This window comes from Taudactylus pleione, unplaced genomic scaffold (genome assembly GCF_031769625.1).
Source record: "Taudactylus pleione unplaced genomic scaffold, aTauple2 ptg000026l, whole genome shotgun sequence".
NCBI classification, from domain to species: Eukaryota; Metazoa; Chordata; class Amphibia; order Anura; family Myobatrachidae; genus Taudactylus; species Taudactylus pleione.
This window is the reverse complement of record NW_028284428.1, coordinates 886,898-908,145: the sequence shown is the minus strand read 5'-3', so window position 1 is coordinate 908,145 and position 21,248 is coordinate 886,898. Positions and strand designations below refer to the sequence as shown.

Sequence of the window (21,248 nt, the reverse complement as noted above, 5' to 3'; positions counted from 1 at the left end):
TCTTGCACCTCTTTTTTTTCTTTGCATTATGTACAGTTTGGGGCCTAGTTTTTCAAACTGCCACTGCAGTGTCACTCCTAGATGGATCACGTGTTTGTGCCGCCCACTCGTGTCGCTTAGCATATTCATCCAGCTACCTCGGTGCAGCCTTTTGGACATAAAAACACTATTGTGAGGTGTGAGGTGTTCAGAATTGACTGGAAATTAGTGGAAATTAAGGTTATTGAGGTTAATAATAGCATAGGAGCAGAAAAACCAACACATTCTGTGATTTTAGCTGTTTTTATGCTTTTTGAAAAAAAAATACAGATCCAGAACACAAAACCCAGAACCCAAAACACAGAAGGGTGGTTTTGGCAAAACCAATCCAGATCCAAAACACGAAGAAAGATCCAAAACCAAAACAAAACACGAAAAGTAGCCGGTGCACGCCCCTAGTATATATACATATATACACACACATAGCTTAGATATACATATATACACACACACACACATAGCTTTTATTTACATATATACACACACACATAGCTTATATATACATATATACACACACACATAGCTTTTATTTACATATACACACACAGAGGAGGGGAGGCCATGCCAGTATTTTATCTAGGTCTCCACTGGGTCTCAATCCACCTCCGAGACTCAGCCCGGCTTGTATGACTTCACGCCGCACCACTATGCTGAGAGGAGGGGGGTGACAGGAGAGACACAGAAGGGGGGCTGGCTGGGAGACACAGAAGGGGGGCCCTGTCTATTTTGTCAGTCGCGGGCCCCATCATTTCTGATGGCAGCCCTGATTGTAGCCAATGATGTAACCGCAAGGTTAATTGAGGTGAACCTTGTTGTTACCATCAATAGCTACAATCAGCCTGGGCCTGGGGTGCCCTGGAGAAGGGGACACCTTTATTGGTGGGGTCCCCACCTCCCCAGGGATCCTCGGCCTTGGCTGACTAGCAGTCAGGTTTAATGCTTTGGCTGGGAGACCTGGTGAAAGGGCTCCCCTGGCTATGGCATTATACCCCCGCTAGAAGGATCTCGGTGCTGGGTATGGAACGTACAGGGGACCCCTACTCATTTTGTCCCCTGTATTTCCACAACCAGGCCCGGCCCAGAAAAGCCCTGTGCTGGTTCTTAAAATACAGGGGACCCCTATGCATTTTGTCCCCTGTATTTTAAAAACCAGCACAGGCTCTACAGAGCCCGTGACTGGGGTGGGGGTGCACGTTAATTTTCTTTATTAAAAATGTTTTTTTTTAGATATGTACAGTACACACAGAAACATGCACGTATCTCATGAATGTAACAGAGTGCAAATTGTTTTGCATGTTTTGTGCATGTTTCTCTGTTACTCTGACCTGTTCCGGATCAACTCGCTTTCTTGAAGCTGGTCTATTTTTTTTGGGATTTCTCAGGCAGTAATATGTGCGAGTGAAGAGTTCTATCTTGAGAATGGAGAAACATCTGGATGCGAGATGCTTTTTTGCGAGTTATAGTATACCTGAAATATTTGAGTTTTACTATAGTCGCACTCTATTACATTTGCGAGTCAGTAAAAAATGTGAGTTTAGCGCTAAACTCCCATTTAAAAATAAATAACTTGCACTCTAGTCTTAGTGATACCGTGAGAAACAGCGGTAAGCTAAGCTGGTCTGATGAAAAAAGTTGGTTAGGTGTGTGGAGAACACTTTATAATAGATTAGTTGGAATTTGGAACAAATGTTGGAAGTTGGTTAGTTAGATGAAAGTTTGTTAGATATGTGGCCTGCTTAGTGTGGGCATGGCGTGGCAGAAGTGGGGCGTGATGGCATAATTATTATACAATTCCTTGATTACTGGCTTTGTAAAACAGTGGCAAATTGCATCATAATGCGAAGGTGCTCCAGGAGACTTTCCTGCTCTTCCAGGCGTTCGGGCGAGGAACCCGAATTTCGGAAGCATCCCAGACGTTCTAGGAAGGTAGGCAAGAGTGCTATAGTATGAGCTTATGAGTTTATTGGGGGCTCATTGGTGTCAGTGGGGGCATTGGAAAGATAATAAAGTTATACTAAATGACAGAGGAAAAGCAGTCTGGGATCTTTGCTAAAACTGCTTTCTCATTTACACTACTCATGGTATATAGAAAAGTTATAGGAGTTAATAGGAGGTAGAGGCAGTGCACACCGTTTTTAATAATGATTAAAATATATGCTTGATGCAGTCATTCTTATCATATACAAAATAAAGATATGTAATGAGAAGAATGGAGTGAGAAATTATTTGAGAGAATGGCAAATAGATGTACATAAAAAGATATATTCATGAGATTGCTATTTACCCACAATCTACATATGAATGAAAATTTTAACCAATTTCATCAAATGGCAGACCCTGATTTAATCAACACCCATGGTAGGCTATCCTGATAAATATTTTTTTTTTTTAGTGCATTATTTTGTGAATGTATACAGTGTATAGAATATAACACAAAGAGACCAGCAGCACAGTTTGCGCTCTATAAATAGTAAAAATACAACATACAGTATATGCTACTGTAAAGGTGCATATCCACTACACGAGGGTAGAACAACTGTACGATTACAACATAATTGTTCAATGGTTCATCATACTGTGCAGTGGATATTGTGCCCATACTGAACGATATGTCGCTCAGTGCAGGCACCCTCCCTCATCCCGAACACGCACAACCTGTCGATATCGACAGGTTGGCCTGCATGTTCAGGCGATGACAGATGCCAACAACGACCAGCGGGAGCGCGCATTGCTGGTCGTTGCCGGCATATTCACTGCATGATTAATGAACGATAATGATGTCATAATCGTTCAATCGTTCATTTTTATCTTGTAGTGAATAATGAGAAAACCAACTGAATTTATAACATTGTTTTTATCATATCATTGTCATTCAATAGCTTGAATTGTTTGCATAATTTATTAGGCTGTTCTGTGCACGGAGCTCCAATTCAGAGCTCCGTTCACAGCACAGTCTAATAAATCATGCAAACAGGTGCTGGGGGAGGGTTGCAGTGTACGGAAAGTTTTTCCTGCACACAACTCCCAGCCTAGAACGTAGGACACACACCTCCTGCACAAGCTAGACCAAACAGGGGGTGGGGGCTGCTGACCGTTCAGCTCAAGGAGCCACTGAGGCAGACCTGCAGTTGCAGAGATCTGTAATAGCAGCAGCAACAATACTGTCCCCTCTATCTCACTGGCCACACCATACCCTATTTAGTGTGCACATTAAGCAATATGTACTCCCCGGTGTGCCTCACCCAGCTAAGTGGCTGCAGATTTGGGCACCCGGCTGGGGGTGGCATATGGTTATTTTCACCCTCCTGTGCCTCCTTTGCCCAGGACAGACAACACCAGAACCTGCTATTGATGCGGGGGAGGAGAGGGGGGCATGTCTTGCAAGTGTCTGATTGCCTATAGAAATCTATGGGCTTCTTTTTGGCAGATATCCCTGGAAACAGTGGCGCATCTATAAAGGGTGCAGTGTGTGCGGGGCACACGGGTCCCCTTATCCAGGGGGGCCCCACACCGCACACCCTGCACCCATGTTATTTTAAACTTACCTGTCCGTGGTCCCGTGGTGGGTATCAGCGCTGCTCAGAACACCGGAAAATGGCTGATGCGATCATTTTTTCAGTGTTCTGCACATGCGCAGTAGACTCCGGGCACACTCTAGTGCCCGGAGTCTACTAATGCTCCGGTGGCTGGCCAGCCGCGTCAGTTGGCTGCCAGCCACCGGGGAGAGAGGAGGGGGTCCCGCAAGGGAACTGCACATAGGCCCCCTCCTCTCTTAAGACACCCCTGCCTGGAAAGGGTTCCTTCTGATCCTTTCCTCCCCATGCATGAGCTGGCCCTCATTCATAAACCCAGAACTTTGCACGGGACAGCTCTTATCGAAATAGTTGTCCCGTGGAGAAGTAATCATTTACTGTATATGGCATCAATAAATGCCGGAATGCATACAATAAGGGGTGGGATGTATATGATACATCCCTTCTACAGTGGCCTCCTAAACTTATATCAGTTTTTTTATCTGCGAGTGCGACAAAAAGGAATAAATAATATAGAAATTGGAATAATCCATGTGACCACCAAAATAAAAGTGTATAAAAAAAAAACACCAGTAAAGGGGAAGAGTTGGGGCCAGTAAGGGTAGGTGCCAGGACAGGAGAGAGGCGGAGTCACAATATATTATTAAATCGCCCCCCCCTAAATGAAAAGTCTAGATCCGCCCCTGGTACAAGTGCACCTACCGTTTCTCCCTCCTAATTTTCCTCCTTTCAATGTGCACTCCCCAGACCATTGGAAACACCATGATCAGTGCATGCTATGTCTAGTTTTGCAAGTTGGCAGATTCTCCAGAATATGAGCTTGATAGAAACTATAAAAATGTCACCTCAAGTTCCAACCAAGTCCTACCACTTTCAGATCACCAAATGTACAGTATTTGTTTCAGACCTTTTCTTAAAACATGACTTGGTTTTGCTTCATTTATGACTTAAATATTAATCACAAGCAATTTTGAATTTATGGCAATAGTCTTTTTTTAACCAAGGTCTTATAAGATTGTCTTGTAGATAACAAGTCTTTTTCCTCCTGAAGTCAACATGAAAAGATTTAGTTATGATGTGACATCCAAAAAGGCAACGTAAAGTTGCCCATGAGAAAAACAGTGTCCACTTAGGACAACTCCTGCCACGTTATGTGTCTGCCCCTGTGCTTTATTTATTGTCATGCCAAAGCAGGCTCTTACCGGGAATTGGACTGGTTTGAAATTAAAGAATCGTTTTTCACATAAATTAAATTGGAAAGGTAATAAAGGGAAAAGCTGAAATTTTGTATCAGTAAACAGGGCTTACATCAATTTTTCTGGACAAACCAGATAATATGTATTAATCTCTACATGGTATAAAATAAAGTCCATCAAATTGATATATCTTTAACGGTTTAGGCAGTGTAAGCCAAGAAAGAGCTTGGACGTCCAATTTTCAATTGACTTCACTAAAATCATCACATCTCGACTCCCTTTTGTCATGCATTAATGTTTTATATACCTTAACCTTCCTTAATCAAATGCTCTATAGAAAAGTGAAAACTACATGAAAACTAGGGGTGTGCACCGGCCACTTTTCGTGTTTTGTGTTTTGGTTTTAGATCTGGATCTTTCTTCATGTTTTGGATCTGGATTGGTTTTGCCAAAACCACCCTTTGGTGTTTTGGGTTCTGGGTTTTGTGTTTTGGATCTGGTTTTTTTTTAAAAAAAGCATAAAAACAGCTAAAATCACAGAATGTGTTGATTTTTCTGCTCCTATGCTATTATTAACCTCAAAAACCTTAATTTCCACTCATTTCCAGTCTATTCTGAACACCTCACACCTCACAATAGTGTTTTTATGTCCAAAAGGTTGCACCGAGGTAGATGGATGACTATGCTAAGTGACACGAGTGGGCGCCACAAACACGTGGCCCATCTAGGAGTGACACTGCAGTGGCAGACAGGATGGCAGTTTGAAAAACTAGGCCCCAAACAGTACATAATGCAAAGAAAAAAATGAGGTGCAAGATGGAATTGTCCTTGGGCCCTCCCACCCACCCTTATGTTGTATAAACAGGACATGCACACTTTAACAAACCAATCATATCAGTGCCAGGATCTGCCACACGACTGTGGCTGAAATGATTGGTTCGTTTGGGCCCCCACAAAACAAGCTGGCAATTAATCTGTCCCTGCACAAACTGGCTCTACGGAGGCAAGATGTCACCCTCATCCTCCTCATTCACCGATTCCTCACCCTCTTCAGTGTTGTGTACATCCTCATCCTCACAGAGTATTAATTCGTCCCCACTGGAATCCACCACCACATGTCTTTCTGTATGTTCTGGAGGCTGGTCTCCCTGGAAAAGTTGATAATTAATTTTGATGAACATCATCTTCTCCACATTTTGTGGAAGCAACCTCCTACGCCTTTTGCTGACAAGGTTCCCGGCTGCACTAAACACTCTTTCGGAGTGCACACTGGAGGGGGGGCAACTCAGGTAAAATAGAGCCAGTTTGTACAGGGGCCTCCAAATTGCCTCTTTTTCCTGCCAGTACATGTATGGACTGTCTGACATGCCTACTTGGATGCTGTCACCGATGTAATACTTTAACAGACAGACGCACGCTTGTCGCTGTTGCTTTGAGGATGCAGGTGCGGCTACAGCCCACACAATTCACAAAGACAGGAAAAAAAATATTTTTTTATTTTTTGTGGAGCGCACTTTGAGGGTTACACCACCCTTTAACAGACAGACGCACGCTTGTCGCTGCTGCTTTGAGGATGCAGGTGCGGCTACAGCCCACACAATTCACAAAGACAGAAAAAAAATTAATTTTTTTATTGTTTGTGGAGCGCACTTTGAGGGTTACACCACCCTTTAACAGACAGACGCACGCTTGTCGCTGCTGTTTTGAGGATGCAGGTGGAATCTAGACGGGATTTGGAACCGGGGACACACTACCTCCATCAATTGTCTAAATCCTACTGCACTAATGGCGGATACCGGATGCACGTCTAACACTAACATGGCAGTCAAGGCCTCAGTTATACGTTTTGCTTTAGGATGACTGCTGTCGTACTTCATCCTCCTCGCTAGGTACTGTTGGAGGGTTAATTGTTTAGTAAAAGTAGTGGTGTTCCTACTTCCTCTCTGGGATGATGAACAACTCCCAGCAGCAGCAACAGCACTAGGAGGAAGTGGTTCTTGATCTTTCCCTATTTTATTTTTATCGGAGAAAGTTTGGTCCTCCATTTATGTTATATTGATATATACGTGCGGCTAAGGCGCACACAAACACAGAAAATATTTTTTTATTTTTGCTGGAGAGTAGTGCACTTTGTGGGTTACACCACCCTTTAAGAAATGAGCCAGCCGGCTCTTTACTTATGGGACACAGGCGCACGCTTGGCGCTGCTCCTTTGTTGATGCACGTGCAGCCACAGTGCACACAATTCACAAACACAGAAAATATTTTTTTATTTTGTTTGGAGTGTACTTTGGGGGTTACAGCACCCTTTAACGGACAAGCCAGCCGACCCTTTACTAATGGGACACAGGAGCACGCTTGGCGCTGCTCCTTTGTTGATGCACGTGCAGCCACAGTGCACACAATTCACAAACACAGAAAATATTTTTTTATTTTGTTTGGAGTGTACTTTGGGGGTTACAGCACCCTTTAACGGACAAGCCAGCCGGCCCTTCACTAATGGGACACAGGCGCACGCTTGGTGCTGCTCCTTTGTTGATGCACGTGCAGCCAAAGTGCACACAATTCACAAACACAGAAAATATTTTTTATTTGTTTGGAGTGCACTTTGGGGGTTACAGCACCCTTTAACGGTCAAGCCTGCCGGCCCTTTACTTATGACACAGGCGCACGCTTGGCACTACTTTGTTGATGCACGTGCGGCTACTGCGCACACAATTCACAAACACAGAAAATATTTTTTTTTTTGGTTTGGACTGGAGTGTACTTTGGGGGTTACAGCACCCTTTTACGGTCAAGCCAGCCGGCCCTTTACTTATGACACAGGCGCACGCTTGGCACTACTTTGTTGATGCACGTGCGGCTACTGCGCACACAATTCACAAACACAGAAAATTATTTTTTTTTTTCGGTTTGGACTGGAGTGTACTTTGGGGGTTACAGCACCTTTTAACGGTCAAGCCAGCCGGCCCTTTAGTTATTACACAGGCGCACGCTTGGCACTACTTTGTTGATGCACGTGCGGCTACTGCGCACACAATTCACAAACACAGAAAATATTTTTTTTTGGGTTTGGAGTGTACTTTGGGGGTTACAGCACCCTTTAACGGTCAAGCCAGCCGGCCCTTTACTTATGACACAGGCGCATGCTTGGCACTACTTTGTTGATGCACGTGCGACTACTGCGCACACAATTCACAAACACAGAAAATATTTTTTTTTTTGGTTTGGACTGGAGTGTACTTTGGGGGCTACAGCACCCTTTAACGGTCAAGCCAGCCGGCCCTTTACTTATGACACAGGCGCACGCTTGCCACTACTTTGTTGATGCACGTGCGGCTACTGCGCACACAATTCACAAACACAGAAAATATTTTTTTTTAGGTTTGGACTGGAGTGTACTTTGGGGGTTACAGCACCCTTTAATGGTCAAGCCAGCTGGCCCTTTACTTATGACACAGGCGCACGCTTGGCACAACTTTGTTGATGCACGTGCGGCTACTGCGCACACAATTCAGAAACAGAAAATAATTTTTTTTTTGGTTTGGACTGGAGTGTACTTTGGGGGTTACAGCACCCTTTAATGGACAAGCCAGCCGGCCCTTTACTTATGACACAGGCACACGCTTGGCACTACTTTGTTGATGCACGTGCGGCTACTGCGCACACAATTCACAAACACAGAAAATATATATTTTTTGGTTTGGAATGTACTTTGGGGGTTACAGCACCCTTTAATGGTCAAGCCAGCCGGCCCTTTACTTATGACACAGGCGCACGCTTGGCACTACTTTGTTGATGCACGTGCGGCTACTGCGCACACAATTCAGAGACACAGAAAATTATTTTTTTTTTGGTTTGGACTGGAGTGTACTTTGGGGGTTACAGCACCCTTTAACGGTCAAGCCAGCCGGCCCTTTACTTATGACACAGGCGCACGCTTGGCACTACTTTGTTGATGCACGTGCGTCTTCTGCGCACACAATTCACAAACACAGAAAATATTTTTTTTTTGGTTTGGAGTGTACTTTGGGGGTTACAGCACCCTTTAACGGTCAAGCCAGCCGGCCCTTTACTTATGACACAGGCGTACACTTGGCACTACTTTGTTGATGCACGTGCGTCTACTGCGCACACAATTCACAAACACAGAAAATAATTATTTTTTTGGTTTGGACTGGAGTGTACTTTGGGGCTTACAGCACCCTTTAACGGTCAAACCAGCCGGCCCTTTACTTATGACACAGGTGCACGCTTGGCACTACTTTGTTGATGCACGTGCGGCTACTGCGCACACAATTCACAAACACAGAAAATATTTTTTTTTTTGTTTTCAAGTGTACTTTGGGGGTTACAGCACCCTTTAACGGTCAAGCCAGCCGGCCCTTTACTTATGACACAGGCGCACGCTTGGCACTACTTTGTTGATGCACGTGCGGCTACTGCGCACACAATTCACAAACACACAAAAAATATTATTTTTTTAGCACTTTGGGGGAGCACCCCTGATGGACAGAGCACCCCCTGGACAACACTACAGCACCCCTTTAGGACTGGGACACTGCACAGGACTTTGGAGTGGACACAGCCCCTATGGAGAACTGACTGCACAACACAGTCCAGCCAGCCCCTATGGACTTTGAAGTAGTGGACACAGCCCCTATTAACAACAGCAGCACAGCACAACACAGCCAGCCCCTATGGACTTTGAAGTAGTGGACAACAGCAGCACAGCGCAGCACAGCACAGCACAACACTACTCTGCACTACACTACACTACACTACACAGCCCAGCCAGCCCTAACTCCCACCCTCCCTCTTCACTGTCCACAGCCGAGTGAGAAAATGGCGCCGACGCGGGTACCTTATATAGGATCCAAAACCCGCGAGACTCGGAAGGCGGGATGATGATGTTTTGCCTCGATTTCAGATCCGAGTCAGGCGGGAAAAGTCGAGCCTGACTTGGATCTGCCTCGGATCGGGGGGGCTCGGGGGGGTTCAGATTTCAGAAATCCGAACCCGCTCACCCCTAATTCAAAGCCATGTTAATTCTTTTATTAGATATCAAGGGTGTTATTTTGGATGACTGGTTAACAGAAAGCACAACAGTGAATCAACATTACTACAAAAATGTTCTAGTAACTTTGCGGGTAAGAATCAGAAGAAAGAGACCAGAGTTGTGAAAAAATGGTTTCATCCTCCATCAGGACAACGCACCAGCCCACAGCTCTGTCTGTGAAGCAGTGTTTGGCTTAGAATCAGATTGCAGTGCTAGAACACCCTCCATACTCACCAGACCTAGCACCGTGTGACTTCTTTATTTTCCCTAAAGTCAAATTTGTACTCAAGGGACCCGGTTTACATCAGTTACTGAGGTAAAGAAGAAAACGATGGCGCTGTTGAGACATCTGACAGACAATGAGTTACAGCATGGCTTTGACCAGTGGAAAAAAAGAATGCAGCGGTGTATGGATGCAGAAGGGGAGTACATAGAAAGGGAAAAAAGATCAAATGTACAGTACTTAATATAAATAAATATAAATTATAGCATCAGTCACATTATTTAGTAGCCACTCCTCGTATATCCAGGGGTGCTGAAAGAGGATGTGTGACTACAGTTCTACCTTAGCCAAGGCCAGTCTGAGGGGCCTGTGCAAACCAGGAATTAGGGGCAATGCCCCCCACAGACACATTAGGAACAATAGATCTTGTTCTGAGCAGGGGCGGGCTGCATTAGTTTAGGACTGGAGCACAGTGTCACAAAAGAGCATTTGCTTGAGGTTTTCCTCTATTCCGGTTCTTGAATATCTACCATTTTCATGTAAAGATTTATTTGGAAATAACCTTAATGTTTTTGTTTTTCTATCTACCGATATTGCATTCCCTAACAGTAACAAACATGTTGCAGGTACAAACATTATTTATAGCTTTGTTAAATTTAGATCAAGTTTCAAAGCCGTACCCTACTTGCACAGTACAGGGAAGCACTGCAAGTGTTTGTATATAAACAAGTGTAAGAATGTCCTAATTTGTTCCACTTGTTATTGTATTAGCAGTTAGATATTTACTTACAGGGACACTAGAAGGAAACCTTTTCCTGCTACGCTTCCCTAGTGCTGCAGAATCCTTCTTATGTACTTACAGCTGTGTACAACATATTGAATTCCCAAAAAACATAGGCCGGTATCCAATTAGCAGTAAAAAAATTTCGGACGCAAAAATCAGGGGGTTTTCGCCATTTTTTTTCCGTGGTATCCAATTAAACCCCGTTTTGTATTTTCACTTCCGCGATCGGGTGACAAATGGCTTCTTATCACGCATTTGATTTCTGGATAAGTGCCGCCATCGGGGCTAATTGGATAGCCATGGGCGAGGTAATTAGCCGTGGCAAATTAATTGGATACCGTCCCATTGAATGAATAGACTAAAATTGTTACCATTAGCAGTGTGACAGGTACTATAGTAGAGACAGATTGTTTAATCACACTGTCATAGGTAATCTTATTGCTAATGGTGTAACAAGGAGACATCGCATCTGTAACCCCTGGTCATAGAGATTGAGAAATGCTGTAAAGAGGCCACACTTATCTTCCACCTTCCTCCCCTCAAATGTCCCTTTAATACCCATCCATATATTCAACCAATCAAGCAAATACTCTGAAAAGTGTGAGGATACAGTGATCAGTAATAGTTATACATATCTACTTTTTGGACCCTCCTTCCATCATTGTTCAGGATAGAATGGGTGGGAGGGACGATTTGCGTCATCAAATCCCACCCCCGATCAGTAGCAATGGTAAGACCCGATGATGCAAATCATTTAATCATAGCCCAGTCAATATACAGTATAATCACCTTATCATGACAATATGAGGGATCAGCACTCAATAGTACAGGTACACGTTGTATGTCTTCATTGGTGTAACAACATAAGTCTGGTTCCCCGATGACCATAATAATCACCCAATGGGTGTGTAAAAGGTCAAAAAATGTGCCCAAAAGCATGCAGAAACCTGCTACCATTAAACTTTCATTACAGTGTGTTTCTAATGTAAACTACTAAACCATTATCTAAGAGGTGACTAGAAACTGCTTTACACGTAACAAGATATGGTTTATATAAATATCTATATAAAATCTTGTAAACAAATATACACATACAGGATTACATATAAAATACAGTAAACACATCAAAAAAACATTTCTCTACGGGACACAAAAATTACAGTAAGAGACCAGGTAACGTCAATTATTATCACCTATGGAAAGTTTCACAAGGAAAATGTATGAATTGAATCCTCAAGTCCAGAGCTTAATATAACTGTTTCACAAATAAAAAAACATATCCCTATATTCCAACAGTAAAAATCTGTATGCTTGGGAAGTCCTACTAGCTTAATAGAACACAGAAAATACTGTAATTGGCTGTATTTGCTTGAATTCCTTGGCCTCACAATAATAGTTGCAATCAGCTTCTCTTATACTGCATTCAATTAAGTTTTGCACCTTAATGTGTTAATAACAGCATTTATATAAGCAGCCAATCTACAATGTGCAGTGTTCTGGTTTTCTCATTCATACTTCATCCGTTCAGCATATATAACAAATTAGTAAAAATTCAATTCTTTATGTATATGATGTTTCAGGAAATTCAACATTCCCACATACTGTACAGCAGGGGTCTTCAAACTTGGCCCTCCAGCTGCTGTGGAACTACACATCCCAGCATACACTGCCACCTTTTTGATATAACAGCATGCTAAAACTATGTGCAGTGCATGCTGGGATGTGTAGTTCCACAGCATCTGGAGGGCCAAGTTTGAAGACCCCTGCTGTACAGTATCATCATATAGATATTGGGCATCATATTATGCTACACTACATTGTTTCTTTCATATCAAAATAGCTCATAAGGATCCTATTGTACTGTACATGTTATTTCTTCTGTAGCATACTCGTAGCATAATTTCTTTATATAATTATTATTTGTATATTCATAGTCCTTAAGTAATTTTGGCAGATTAAGTGAAATACAAGATATCCTAAATGGTAATATATTACTACTTTCTCTATATGTTATGAAGTTTACTGGTTTATGGTCGGACATGCTACAAAGGAATTTATGAGAATGCAATTCATATTTTTGTCTGAGATACTTATTCCTTGTGAGATCTTTCCAGGGAAGATGATAACTGATAACACCTGGTTCAGGTTTCTTACTTGAGTTTTCTGTCCTATAGAAATGTGTGTTAAATTATATATGTTTTAAAACCTGTATGCAGGGCCGGACTGGCCATCGGGCACTTCTGACAAATGCCACAGGGCCGGCTCGAGGAGGGTGGAAGCGCCCCTGCCCTCCACTCCATGGCGCCGAATATAGGTTATCGGGTGGAGAGAAGGGCAGCCACAGCAGTGATGGGCTGGGAAGAAACGGGACGTGCCACGAGGCCAGGGTTCCGTGACTCGCGTCAATCCCCCCTTCACGAGCGCCCTAAGGCGAGCACACAGGGCTGACTGCCAGGGCTGAACTACAGCCTCAGTCCATCCCTGCCTGTATGTGTAATTGTAATTCTATATTTGTAAAATAAATAGCAATATTTAAGCTCTTATATGATCCATTATCAAGGTGTGCACAGCTTGATTATGCATTTTACCTACTTGGAGTGCTGTTCTTTCTCCTTAAAATATTGACTTATGTTTTGGCACCCAGCCTAACAATTTGTATTACATTATCTCCAGAGTGCCCATTGTTACAAGCCTACAGATGATATTTATTGGACTACTAGGGGTAGGGGTTGGGAAATGGTTAATGGCTGAATATGCCAATCACAGCTCTGTGGTCTGCATCACCAACAGAGAAAAGGGTGTATTATAAAGCCATTAGAATTCTAGACTCTGCATTTCTAAATTATTATGCCACAAGAGATTTGAGGTTTGTATAGTACATTATAAAGCACCCATTGGCCTGTGGTTTGTATGTTAAAGTTACCAGAGATTTGTGGATCTGCATTTTACAATGGCCTCCATTGCAGAGCTAGCATAAAATAGTATGTCATTAGTGTATATTGTTTTCGCCTAATGGTCATGATGGTGCTCTCTGTATTTTATAGAGGTCACTATAGTGCTCTTTATTTTTATATTTACTATAATTATCTCTGTATTGTATAGCAGTTGTTATAATACTCTCTGTTTTATATAGAGGTCACAAAATGCTTATTGTGTTGTATAGAGGTCACTAAATGTTCTCTAGATTATATAGAGGTCACTAGAATGTTCTGTATTGTATATGGTTTGTTAAGATGCTCTCTGTATTGTTTGCTCTGGTACTTTACAATATATATTGTTCAGAGCCGTAACTAGACTTTTTGGTGCCCTGTGCCAGAAGAGCATTGATGCCCCCCTCATTTTTCAAAGGGACATAATGCACCCAAAAAAGGGCCATGGCTTTACGGGGAAGAGCCAGGGAAGAGATAGGGGAGGCCAGGAGATGCTGGGGATGAAATAAGAGGAAGCTACAAGCAAGAATGATAATAAACAGAAATTTGACAGGCTAAAATAGCGCCCCCTGACCTGTGGTTCCCTGTGCGATGGCACCGGCCGCACTACCCTAGCTATGGCCCTGGTATTGTTTATTGGCCTCTACAGTATGTTGCCCTCAATAATCCATACCCATTTAGTTGTCAGAACTGGATAGCAATGAGAATGTTGCTGCAAATCGTGTTAATCGAGTTTGTTATATGTCACACAGGGCATGGTCTTGCATCATCATGGGGGCATGTGTAGTGCTTCCAATACACTGAATTGCTAACTCCCTAACTGTTAATGATAATGTAAATCCAATTGAAAAAAAAAAGTGTCCTGCCAATATAGTGATAGTTGGGATGTATGATTGATCCCCACATTTTTTATAGGTTACTAAAACAAATAGTATTGTTTGTCTTATTTTGCATTTGTTTTTAAGCTTGCATATATAGAACTACCCCAAGGACATAGGCTTGTAAAATATTACCCCTGGCTCCAAACTACACAATTATACATATTTTTCTTTACATATTTTTTTCAGCTCAGTTTTTTTTTTCGTTCATCCATTCTTCTTTAATGGGACATGTAATATACTGTACGATAGGAAGTAGTCAAAATTGCCTCCTGTTATAAGAGATAGTGAATTGTGGTGTGACGTCCCAACAATGTGCACTGTCACTTGTCATCAAAGCTTAGAGGAGTGATTGGCATGATTGTACTGGCATACAATAATTACAGTCATCCACAGCTACGCAGCTTAGTAAGGTACAGTTGAGTAGGGCACCATTAACCAGGAATCCTGTTCAACTTTTGCTCAGTCTCTTTAATATAGTATAAAAGCAAGAACTTCCTGGATATCACCAGCTGCAGGCTGAATGCAATAATAGGCCCTGAAGCTGCAGTGTTACATTTGTATAGTTAACATTGTTTACACTTTGCTAGAGACTACAGATGTGTCCTCATACATCTAGCCTCAATATGGTACACACAGCGTGACTTGCCTGGTTGAGTGAGCTGCTAGGTCCCGTGCAACTCTGCTAGCGGTGGGCAAGTTTTCTTTGCTGAAATGCATCTAAGTCACATCTATGGGTGGTATCCAAAGCCCCGAACATTGTTCGGGCACTAATGGATCTCCCGAGGCTTTACAATTAGCCCCGAAGGGCCGCCCTATGCTTTTTGGCGCTACTGCAGCAAAAATGTGAAAGGACACACCTGTACATCTAATCAATGGGTAAATTATGCACCTGTATTTCCCAATTTAACCTTTTGGGTCTATTCTGCTTAAGTTGTCCTAGGGACTAAAGCTGGGTACACACGTAAAGATTTTCTGTTCAACCATCCAACTAGTTGATTGATTGGAATGAAAATCTGGTAAGGTATGAAAGCAAATGACATCAGCAATTTGCTCCCAAATGCCGAAAAATGGACAAAAACTGTTGTTTGAATAAATTGTATAGATCAAACATTTAACAAACTTGTCTGACGACCATTTTCATCTGTTTTCTGGCATTTAGGGCTCTATTTACTACAATCCGCATTTGTAATGCAGATTATAGTGTGATATTATCGACTGAATTTGCATTGCGAATTCAGGCAATATCACATGGATTTACTACAAATCCCTTGCAGGGACAGAGCTTGCGAGAAAGCTCATTCCCTGCGAATCCCCTCCGCACTCTAGTCACGATATTTTCGCAAAAACATACCGTGACTAGTGCCCCGCGCATGCGCCGACCGGCCATTGCTGCTACCCCCGGTGCTAAGCCCCGCCCCCGCGATCGCGGAATTTTACGAATTCTACTCCAATTGTCCTGTAATAACTATAGGTGATACTAAAATAATGTGAAAAGGGTGTGAAAACACTCTTTTTCACTTTATTTTAGTAAAAATAATGTTAATAAATAGAGCCCTTAGGAGCAAATTGCTGATCATCATTTACTCCCATACTTTACCAGATTTTCATTCCAACCAATCAACTAGTTGGATAGTTGGACAGAAAATCTTTACGTGTGTATGCACCTTAAAACTGGAATGATATGGTAGTTGTAAGCAGGATGAAAATGGGAATGAGTTATACATTAAAGTGGATTCATAAAGGAAAAAAAATATTATTAAGATGATAAATAAATGCATTTGGTAGTAAACACAACAGTCATGATATATTGAAAGATAAAAATTATATAATTCCAGTGTCTGGTAACTTAGAAATGTCTTACTCATTTACACTAAAATTGCATGTAATTTCTAGATCTGTATTGTCATGAATGTTGCTTTTGTTCTCATACAGAGATAACAATTGTATTTTAGCTATTATGGTTTCCATTTAACAAGATAAGAAAAATTGGATAAAATAAAGTTTATGAAACAGCCAAAATATGTATTCTAATAGCATTTTCTGTAACTATAATTTGAAATATAACTGGATATTAGGTTCTCATTCTCTCGCTAATAATAAATCAGAGTACATAATATAATAAGCAGCAGGATAGCAATAGGACAAACCAGACCTAATGGATAAGTAGAATGCATTTCAAAAAGTTTCTAGAAATCCATTTTAATATTAGGAAAAATAAACAGATTATTGTTTGGGTTGTGGTTTTCAATGGCTTAGTAAAAACAAACAAAGTTAAGGGCCACAGGTCATTTGTCATGTAAAAGGAAATTGCACATAAATTAAAATATGATTCCCAGCTATTGTGTTCTTTGCATAATTTAATGAGAATAATATGTTTTGTATACAGGGAATGGGATTGAAATACCGACGGGTCAATAGCCGCCGGTTCAAATCCCGACAATGGAAGGCCGACAGTAGGAGATCCCGATGCCCGATGGTATATATCCTAACCCTCCCCTCTCCCCCCTTAACCCTAACCCTCCCTTAGGGTGCCTAACCCTAGCCTCCCCCCCTAGTGCCTAAACCTAACCCTAACCCTCCCGGGGGGGTGGCTAACCCTAACCTTCCCCCAGTGGTGCCTGACCCTAACCCCCCATTCGCCTAGCCTAAACTTAACCTTCCCCCAGGGGGTGCCTACCCCTAAGTCCCCACGGGGGTCCCTAAACCTAACCCCCCATCCCCAGACTAAGTGTTATACTTACACAGTACACGACGATCGGGATGGCGGGGGTCGGTTTTCCGGCGTCGGGATTAAGATAGGCATCAGTATTTCGCCGCCTATCTTAAGTCCCATGTCGGACAAGTAGTGTCGGGATTTAGACTGGCGGCATTGCGTCCGCTGGTCTACATCCTGTATATAGTATTATAGACAGAGCATGAGAGGAAAGGTAATCTACAGACGTCTCATGCCATTTTGTGCATACTGTGTTCAGTCACACCCACTTTAACATGCAGCACATAGATATGCATGTCAGTGTGCATGCATGCGTGTGTGTACAGTACTGTATGTATGTCTGTTGGGGGGGGGCATATCTTTAAAGGTGTATTCTCTGTTAAGTGGTCCCAGAGCCTCTTTTGTCCTACTAAATGGCTGTTTATTAAAGATGCCTAGAAGTTGCTAATTATCAGGAGTCATTCTATACTTTCAATTAAATGTTGTTTTTTACCATCCAAGTGTATTTGAAACAAACAAAATATACTCCTGTAATAATGTCCCTTTGTTCTCATGACCAATTGATGACATTAATGAAGCTGGAATGAGACATATTGGCAGATATACATTCTTATTCAATGATGGAGATAACCTTAAAGGGAAACGGTATGATTTACCACTGGACGCAAGTCCGGCGGTTAGAATCCCGACAGCGGCTGCCCGACATGGGTGAAAATCCTGATCATCCCTAAGGTAAGTATTCACTAACCTAATTCCCTCCCCTAACCCTAACCCTCCTTAGGGGTGCCTAACCCTAACCTCCCCCCCAAGTGCCTAACCCTAATCCCCCCTCTAAGTGCCTAGACCTAACCCCCCCTTCCCCGCCTCCTAAACCTAAGTCCCCGGGGGGGTGCCTAACCCTAAGTCCTCCCCGGGAGCCCTAAACCTAACCCCCCCGCATGGCTGTCCGCGCTCGGCATCAATTCGATCGGGATGCCGGGCGCTGGTCTACCGGCATCGGTAAAATGACAGGCGTCTAGATTTAGATGCCTGTCATTTAACCCTCGCCGGGATAAAGCAGTCGGGAAGCCGGCTGTCGGGAGTAGGTCCGTCGGCTTCCCGACTGCATACCCCTTAAACTTATAATAGGAGGCATACAGTAGCAGTGATGCTGTTAGTCTTTCTCATAGCAGGATCATTGCTTATACAACCCAGATTACCCTAACATTTGTTTATGCTTTTTCAACAAGAATAGGTCCAAACTAGAGCATTGCCTAGGGCTCCATGATGTCTTTACCCGGATCTGCTATTTTCACTTGAGTACTGTACTCCCAGCCAGTCTCTCATACCCATAATATAGGTGTAACCAGGTCTGGATGTGTGGAAACAATGCTAATAATTATTGTTATGGCAGAATACAGTTATTATGGTGCAGGAAATTTGGCCTAGACAAAAATGTGATATCTGGGCAGGCTAGTTACTGCATATGGTTTGTAGACCAATGTATGTGTCAGGCAAATAAACAGGTTTATTTACAGGTAAACATGAACTAGGGAGAACATTTTTGCATATTAGTAAATTACCTCTATAATCTATAAAGCGAGCTGTGAATCCATATACACCATAAATAGGAGGAATATCCTGAATTTTTACTTGTTATCCTCACACAGTTTTGTTTCTTATTCTAGGTATACAGCAATAGTAAAACCCATGGATATTCAAGCCAACAATGCACTAACCAAGATCTGCATCAAAGCGGCACTCATTTGGATATTGTCCATGACCCTAGCAATTCCGGAAGCCGTTTTCTCGGACTTACACCCATTTTATGACAAAGAAACCAACAAAACGTTTGTCAGCTGTGCCCCGTACCCACACTCTGATGGATTGCATCCGAGAATACATTCAATGACTTCCTTTTTGATATTCTATGTCATTCCACTTTCCATTATTTCAGTATATTACTATTTCATTGCCAAAAATCTGATTCGCAGTGCATACAACATGCCGGTGGAAGGAAATGTACATGTCAGAAGACAGGTATGGTTTAATTTTTTTTTCTTCAAAAAACCTTTTCATTTGACCTAGTAGATAAAACATTTCTGCCCTCACTATAGATTTATACAATACAGTAATAGGTCAGAAGAGATCAAAAGTAATAGCAAAATATGTATTGAAATTACAGATCTTCAGAAACATAAACCACTAATACAAGTTGCACGAATTTAGGGCCTGATTCAGACCCGCTCGCTAGGATGCGTTCGCTCGTAGCTGGCCGATTGTTGCAAACTGCGCATGCGTATGCATCGCAGTGCGCAAACCAGTCCGAGAGATCGGGAAGCGATCGCTCATTGCGCATTGATTGCCCAGCAAAGTGAGTGACAGGGGAAGCCATTTGTGGGTGGTGACGGGCTGGCTGCTAGAAACGGGGGGAGTGGACATGCGAACGCAGGCGTGCTTGAGCGTCTCAGCGCCGTTTCAGAGGCGTGCATAACTTAGAAGCAGTGTCACAGTACACGTCACCTGGTTGTATTTCACACTGAAGTGATCGCAGTGCTTGCGGCACGGTATAATCAACCTCAAGCGCTGTGATCGCATCTGATGGTAACCGATGTACCGATGGTTGCATACACTTCCTGGAGATGACGTGCGCAAGTGGGCGTCTTAAGACAGGCTGGTGAGCGTTTACATACACAGAGCAATCGCACGCCAAGACTTAGTGGGTGTGCTTATGCCCTGCCGTGCGATCGCCTGTCTTGCCGTCACTTACCCGAATTTGCATAGGCTGGGTGCGAGCGAACGCATCTAGCGAGCGGATCTGAATCCTTAGTATGGAATTGATTACAATATTAACATGATGCCAATTTGCAGAAAATGGCACAACAAAACTGTGGACTGCACATAAAAAAGTTTCAGTATTCAGTTAAGTTTTTACACCTTTCTTGAAAAACATCAAACCTAGAAATGAAAATCCCATTGGCCTTTTAGCTCAGTCAGTTGTTTACTTCCTTTTCTCTGTTTTTTAATTATTCAGAGAACCTAAATGATCACTCTGCTGACCAATCAAGGCCTTGGTCAGCATACAAATGATAAGTGTTCCTGGTCTGTCTATGGATTTTGACTTTGGCCCACTTTTTACTGTACTTTTCTGCTACCTGCCCAGACCTCTGATGTTTTACCGATGGTTTGCGTATATCTCCGATATTTTGGGGTCTGCGCATGCGCAGGATGCGTCTTGCGATCTCGCTCGCAGATCCTCTAAGCCGCAGCCTTGGGAAGCGAAGCGTGAGCTTGCTGGCCAGCGTTCCCGGAAACAGGAACATGTAATCCCCGTTTTCCGGGTGGAACGAGGCCAGAGTCTGCGTTGGGGGATGCAGATTTACTGGTTTCACAGGCAGGAACTGATTGTCACAATGGTAGCGAAGGTGATCCAAGGCAGTATCTACGGACGCTGCACTCAGATTGCTGATGCAGCAAGAAGGTGTCTATTTCCTACAAACACCTACTGCTGCATTTGCATTTCAGTTGGACGGTATTGCACAGCCACTTCCTTGGCGACTGTGCTATACTGTCCATCTCTGAATCAGGCCTCAAGTCTGTTGCTCAACGATAATGCTCCAGTGAGAGTATATGGTGTTATTGTGGGTCCTGCATTCATTTATCAGTGGGCTAATGGTAGACAGTACCTAAAGTTATTGTAGATGTCACCTGTGCTGCATTATGTGAACACTCCACTGCAGTGGCGTAACTAGGGCAGGGCGAGCGGGGTTCATGCCCTGGGCGCCGATGGACCGGCGGCGCGGGGGGGCACCGCCGGCCACGGTACCGGCCCGCCCGCCCTAGATAGCCAGTGTAGCGCCGACCGCAATGAGTGCGGTCAGCGCTACACATTTGCACAGGACCGGCGCTAG

At 43.1% G+C, this 21,248-nt stretch overlaps 1 protein-coding gene across 1 annotated transcript in view; it reads left to right on the top strand.

Moving 5' to 3' along the window:
- Window positions 1–21,248, top strand: part of GRPR (gastrin releasing peptide receptor) — a 282,548-nt gene that overhangs the window by 160,495 nt on the left and 100,805 nt on the right. Inside the window, exon 2 of the mRNA XM_088451485.1 lies at window positions 19,026–19,377. Within this exon, the coding sequence (XP_088307611.1) occupies window positions 19,026–19,377 (352 nt within the window). The remainder of the gene's footprint in view (window positions 1–19,025; window positions 19,378–21,248) is intronic.